The 7008-nt window shown below is 43.8% G+C and overlaps 1 protein-coding gene across 2 annotated transcripts in view; it reads right to left on the bottom strand.

The window, feature by feature from the left end:
* Positions 1 to 1400: 1400 nt before the first annotated feature.
* The window catches only part of BEAN1 (brain expressed associated with NEDD4 1), a 38008-nt gene continuing 32400 nt past the window's right edge, over positions 1401 to 7008 (bottom strand). For both annotated transcript variants that reach the window (XM_052686668.1, XM_052686669.1), the window contains exon 6: positions 1401 to 3328. In XM_052686668.1, coding sequence (XP_052542628.1) covers positions 2977 to 3328 — 352 coding nt within the window. In that variant the 3' untranslated portion in view covers positions 1401 to 2976. The remainder of the gene's footprint in view (positions 3329 to 7008) is intronic.

The raw sequence follows: 7008 nt of genomic DNA, 5'->3' as shown, positions 1-7008 counted from the left end.
CATGTGAAGTCTGTTTCCCTAGGTGGGAATTGTTGTCAGCCTGTTTGAGGAGCAGTTGGAGTTGGAGGTGGGTCATGCTCAGGAAATACATTACTCATCTCACTGTGCTTGAGAATTATCTATTTGAAAAAGGGGGGAAACATCAACCTGTTACTGACCTGCTCCTCCCTCCCCTCCTGACCTTAGTCTGAGGTACCTCTGCATGTGTTTGTGGTGGTTTGTGATGCTTCACCTGAGGGCAATACTTGCACAATAAAAGCACGGAAGCTCACTGAGTATGGGTGCGTTCTTTAATAAAAGTTGTATGCGAAGATCCATATACCAAAAATCAAAGCAGAAGAGGTGACTACAGAAATACAGCATTGCTGTCTTGTAGGTAAGAAACAGCATCTCCAAGCAGTCTGTGTTTTCCTATTAATCATGTAATAAACACAAGGCCTACTTTCAGCTTGGCTTTAAGATTATCATTACAATGATACCAGAGTTTAAGGTCTGATAAGCGGCTGGGAACTTCTTCTGAGTTTAATGGGTGCTGACTTGTACTCTCGAGGTGCTCTGCCCATTTTGCTGGAATCTATCAGGGATCCGAAATACGGAGTGCTTTGGTTGGTCATTGGGTGGCTGAGCCCCGCTGTGTGCTCTGTGCTGTGTGACAGGCGACCGCCCCACAGTGCAGCACAGTGCAGGAGCAGGCAGCTCTCAGTGCTGCTGTGCCTGTCCTCAAATGGGGAACAACTTTGATTTGATCTACTGTAATTTCAGTACAGCAGTTCTGTTGTGAGGTGAAATATAAATCTCCCGTTTTCCTCAAAAGTCTGCTTAAAATAAATTTATTCTGTACAAATCAAATTACTATTTTCCTCTGATATAAAGGTAGTGGCAGGGCCTGAAATCCATGTCAGGTTAACAGCCAGACAGAAGCACTGCCCACAGTACACAGAAACTGGATGCATTTGTATAACAGAGCAGACACTTGTGAATGGCTTATCTTCAGCAGAGCTCCCAGCTTTGCTGTACAGGTAGGAAAGACACACGTTCAAAAACTGAAATCCCATTTACCTTCTGATACTTGCTAGATTCCCTCTCCAGCTCCCAGCATCAGCCCACAGTTCTGGTCTGTCCCAGTTGCATGTCCTGTTCTTCCTGTGCTTCCCTTCACTTCTTATCTTCCTGCCAATAAAGCTGGCTGCTGAACTTCTGTGTTGGCTTTTTCTTCTGGCCCTATTGGTAGTGCAGCATTCTGTGTCTTATTGCGGGATACCTTGTGTGCCACAGAACTGTCTCCACTGGTACTTCATACAGAATAGCTCTATCCATTAAAGATACAAGTACTGAATGTAGTCGAAATTCTGCAGTGTCCACCAACTTATTTTGCAATGCAGAATTGTGAGTTTTTGTTGTTTTGGGTATAATACATTGAGAACTTCATAGATCTGCAAAAGATTTCTTTTTTTTTTTTTTTTTTTTTTTTAGCAGAATACATGTTTACTGTTATCTGCTTGAAAAAAATGCATACTTATCTGATTCCATCATGTGCTTATGACTCAATAATGGTATGATTTACAGAGCAGTAAGGACCAAATGATTATTTCCCAACTTATATATTAATTATATTTGCATCGAACTTTGGAGTGTTGAGTAATGATTACTGTTGGAAGTTATTTACTATTTACAGAAAATTGAAATGTGATTTTAATATTTTGAACGATATTTGCTGTTAAATACGGTAATATGTTTGCTTATATTCCTTTCTACTTATCTCTAGAGGGGGTAATAACCTGAAGTCCATTTTATCAGTGTAAAAATTACCCATTTTTTCAGTGAGAACATCTCTAAGAGATTTAGTGCAGATGCACCTCTGATAACTGTGCTGAGGAAAACTTGGTTGAGGTCCTTAAGTGGAGACTGCATGTAACATGCAGCATGAACCTCATTTCTGTGGCTTCCTCCTGCTGCTTCCGTGAGCACTCATCCCCACCTCCCCACATTCATCAGATGAGCACATGAGAGTCCAAGCCTATGACCTGTGGCTAATGTGAACAGCAAAATGTCAGCGAGGAGGGTCACGTCTAATATGAGGAGTTTCTGTACATAGTGAGTTTCTCCATTACTGAGCATGCCAAAGCCAGCATCTACTATTTACTTCACTCTTCTTCAGTTATTGGAGGTCCTTTCTTAATCTTGCGGGCTCATAACTGAAGTTCCTGACAGTGTAGGCATGTTGGAAGGAGTTCAAGGTTCCAGTTGTGCCAAGTGAGGGGTGTGCAGCCCTGGGCCCTCACAGCTGGGCGCAGTGCCCTTGGCATAGCAGCTGCTGTCGGGTCAGCTACTGCTACCCTCCTGCTGCTTGTTCCTGACTTTGTGAGAGATTTACAGCAGGTTTTGGAACTGGCTGGGGTATCTGAGGGAAAAACATGGGTATCAAAAGATTCCTCTTTTTTATTTGGCTTCTGTAGGGTGCTGATAATCATGTTTTGCAGGCTGTGTTCTGTTTCTGTCTGTGGAAATACATATTTAGAAAAAGAATTTTTAAAAAATGCTTTGTTGCCAAGACACTGGATAAAGTGTACTACTGACACCTACAAAGACAAGAACTGCTCTTCTCCTTCCTTCTGTTCCAAAGCATGCACATTATCATCAAATCGAGGAGTAAGCTTGACTAGATAACATATATACATATATATACATTGAGTGGCAATGTCAGTGAGATCTGAGATGCTTCAGGAAGGCCATAGCACTGCTCCTCAGTGCTGCTGTCCTGTGCTACGTGACGCCATGGAACACTTTGAAGCACAAAGAGGGAAGTTTAGGTAAACATTCAAAATTCACTGTAAAAAATAAAAAACAATCCCATTACATCCCTTAGTAAAGATATAAAATAGGTAAAACTTTAAGAGGTTTTATTCTTCCATTTAAATGTCTTCTTTTTCTCAGTCTGAGTTCTTCAGAAAGATGGAAGGAGAAAGCCCCTTTTATTCACAGGATTTGGCTCAGAACGGTCTGATAGTCAGAGGGAGAGTTTTTCAGTACTTCCACTGGCACCAGCGGGATGGGGATGCTGTGCTCACACATCACAGCTTCGTACCGGGGAGCAGCCTCTGTGGGGAGCGACGACAGAGAGATGGATGGGATGGGCTGCTGCCAGCCCTGTATCCTGGTGGCGTGGTGTGCTGCCTGCCCTGCAGTCCCTGCTGCTGCTTCCTCCTCTTCCCGGCTGATGTTTATAGATATTTCATTTCTTTGACAGGGGTCCGTAAGGGAATAGGGGGGGGGATCATCTGTGGGAATATATATTTGCGTTGCTCCTGGCCCCACGCATTCATCATAGCTGAAAGAAAAACAAATTTTTCATTAGATTCCTGTGAAAAATGCCACAGTGCATTATTGTCAGCATAACAGGGGCAGGTGAAGTGAGAAGAAAAGGATCGTCTAGTGGTTCCTCAGCCCACATCCTTGCTTACCCTGCCATGTAAGGCACTTGAGAACTTAACGCTTAAAAGCACATCTCCAGGCACCTGAGGATAATCCCTGAGGTCTTGGGGAAGCTCAGACCCTGTATGAATCGCAGCTGTGGCTGCAGCACTGTGCCTGGCTCTGCATTTCGGTTGTACCCATGCCTGATGTTGCACTGCTGGGCCCACAGCAGGGTTCAGCCCTCATCTCAGCTCTTTTTAATGGGCAAACTTGTGAAAGGGTGGGGAAAAAGCATTGTTGCCATTTTTACAGTTATGAAAAAGAAGGTTTGGAGAGCTTTAGATGGAGTACTGTACCAAATCCTGCCTTCCTTTCTGACTCACAGATCTTTAGGACATCCTTCAGTCTGTGCTCAGTCTGAAACCCACAGGGGGGCTGTCTGGGCTGCAGATCTGTACTTGCAAGACAGCAGGATTCCTTGTGGAGGTGCAGAGCTGTGATGAATAATTTTGACAGACTCATGCTGGCCATTCTGAGACTCAGCAGAGTCCCCCCGTTGTGCTCCTCCTAAACTGGAGTAATGCAAGAAAGACTGGTCTGTGGGATTTTCATACAGAGCCAGCTCAGGTCTGTCCAGGCTTTGTGCCATTAAGCTAGAGCCAAGGCAGACTGCTGCCTCCTTGCTCCACCTGCACTCAGGCCTTGCAGCCCTGGTGTGAAGACAAATAGGCAGATCGGCCTGCTGGGCTGGCAGCCTGCTGCTGAGCTGGGCTCTGCTTCTGGCCCCTTACCTGGTGGTGTCCTACCTGGCTGCCCTGGCATCACCCATTTGCCCAGAAAACAGCTGACTCTACTTCTGCTATCAAACCAGCCCAGGTGTAGTGGTTTGAAAGAAGGTTCTGAGCTCACTGGCTATGCAGGCAAATTTGAGGAAGAGGCATAGCATTGTGTTCTTACGCACTGGACTTGCTTTATTAATGACTGCTTTGTTTAATTGTTTCAGGATCATTTTTAATTAGATTGAGGGAAGGAAGAATGGTTCCTGTTTAAAAGAAAGAAAAAAAAAAAAGACAGAAACCCCCTCTACCACCAAAAACTCCCAACTCTTCTCCCAGTCAGCTGACCTGAAAAACAATTCTGCTGGAGCCAGACAAATTAAGAACCCATTTCCTCAACTGCAGTAACTGCAGAGCTAGCTATTAGGATCTCAGATATTTCCTGAAACATAGGATATTTAGCACGTGTCCTCCCTGTAGACTGCAGGCAGTCACTCTGCCCCTGTAATTGCGTTGCTGCCAGGCTAGACCCAAGCTAATAAACCCTGCTTGTAGATTATAAGTGAATTGCAGCAAGGCAGCCCATATCAGTTACAGAGAGCTCAAACCTCTTGAAATCAGCCATTGAGGCCCTGCCTTAGAAGAGTCCTGGCTCCTGCTGCACTCAAACCTTTCCTTCAGCTGTTTCCTTTCCTTTCTGCTGCTGTTGGCTTTGATGCTACTGTTCTGTGGGTGGGTGATAAAAGTGGTTTTGGGGGGAGAGAAATTTTCCAGTAAGGAAATGGTATCTTAGCACAAGGTTAACAAACAACTCAAATACCATAGAGGTGTTCATACAACAAACAATTCAAATATCCAGAGGTGGTTTTATTTTTATCCTTCTTTATATTACTTTTTATTCATCAGGTCAGTGCTTTTAAATTTAGATTGGAATATCCTGATTTCTCCATCAGAAAGAATTTAAAACCATGGCTATATGCTCTGAAGGTCCTCAGTAAGGCAGCTAGGTGCTTCAGGAACAAACCTCAGCAGTTGTGAGGTTGAGTTGTTTTTATACAGCACGTGGAAGAGACTGAAGTCCAGTCTCTACTAAGCCCACTGCAATTCGAAGTGAACCTGCTGCTCTTTTACAAGATTTTAGACTTCAATCACAGACTGAGAATAAAGGAAGAATCTCTCCTTGCAGGGTTACTCCCTCTGAACCGCATCTTTACTTAATTTACATTTTGCTGACCTAAAGCCTAGCGAATGTATTTGAAATCTTTGCACTGGTTTTGACTGATTTAATCAGGCTAGTGAATAGCACCTGCTGGGTCCTGTTACCATAGCAGAAGAGAGAAAAGAGTTCTGGTTTTGGAAAGCCCGCAGTGATGTGAGTTTTGAGGTGGAAAACTGTGAATCCCTTTGCTGAGCTGCAAAAAGGAGGAAGCCTGTCTGTCTACTGATTCTGGGCCTGGGCCCGGCGCCCAGAATCTGCCACTGACCTGAAGGAGAATGGGCACAGTGTGAGCCTTCTGCTCACTGCTGTTACCTGATCATCCACATTTCTTTCCCTTGGATTTAGTTTGATATCTTTTATGGTCTGTAGCTTAGCTCTATAAAACTAAAATGCTTGGTGAGACAAATATTGAAGTGGCATTTGTGAAGGAGACCTTTATGCACCAAGACACATGGGTGGCAAATTACGGTATTTAAAACCTGTCATTTTGATGTTTTGTTCCAAATATCAATATATACACAAAAATGATCCAAGGGGTGGAATGCCTCTCCTATGAGAACAGGCTGATAGAACTGGAACAGACTGTTCAGCATGGACAAGAAAAGGCTCTGGGGAAACCTGACAAGCAGCACTTCAGTAGCTAAAGGGAGCTCTGAGAACGAAGGGGACAAACTCTTGAGCGGACTCCAGGGTCTGTTGTGATAGGACAAGGGGAAATTCTTTCCAACTGAAAGAGAGGAGATTTAGATTGGATATAAGGAAAAAGTTTTTAATAATAAGGGTGGTGAGGCACAGGCACAGGTTGCCCAGAAAGGTGATGAAATCTCATCCTTGGAGACATTTAAGGTCAGACTGAACCGGGCTCTGGGCACTTGATGGAGCTGTGGGTGTCCCTGCTCTCTGCAGGGAAGTTGGACTCTTCCAACTCAAAACATTCTATGATTGTATATAGTAATGTTTTCTTCCTGCATAGGATGGATAAAAATAATCTCTTTTCAGTTGAAGAACTTTTTAGCTTGTTCATGGCAGTACTTTATGGCCAAGGAGGCAACTACAAGTCACTAAGATAGCTTGTTTTTAAGATAAACTCTTATATTGCATTAGCAGTTTATGGTCTGGATACTTAGTTTTCCATATTCTTTTCAAAGCGTTGCACCTGTAGTTGCAAAGTTTCACACTGGAGAAGAAGTGAATAGATCCTGCCTTTTTCTGCAGCAAGGTGTGCATCAAGAACTAAAGGTGCTGCTGAGTTGCTCTGCAGTGTGCTCAGCTTTTGACATAGCTTTGAGCTTTCTTTATTTTTGCTTGCAAACAGAGCAGTCTGGGACAAAATAAATGAGCTGCCTTTTATTAGCTAGTATGGACTCCAGTACTGGGGGGGGAAGAGGAACACGTGCTGTGTAATGAGGGCTGCCACTGTAAAGAACCACTGCATCGGCAGCAATCAGTAATGATCATTCCTCATGTTAAATTTATACTGTTATGTGCAAGTCACTTAAGTACAGTATCTGGTTTTGTTGATTTCAGCTGAGATGTTGATAGCTGTGAAGCTTGGACTTGCATAAAGCTGTGGCTTCAGCATCCGTAATGCTAAAGGGA

The sequence above is a fragment of the Tympanuchus pallidicinctus genome, unplaced genomic scaffold (genome assembly GCF_026119805.1).
Source record: "Tympanuchus pallidicinctus isolate F22 unplaced genomic scaffold, pur_lepc_1.0 scaffold22, whole genome shotgun sequence".
NCBI lineage: Eukaryota > Metazoa > Chordata > Aves > Galliformes > Phasianidae > Tympanuchus > Tympanuchus pallidicinctus.
The sequence above is the reverse complement of the archived record's forward strand: the minus strand, read 5'-3'. Positions and strand labels throughout refer to the sequence as shown.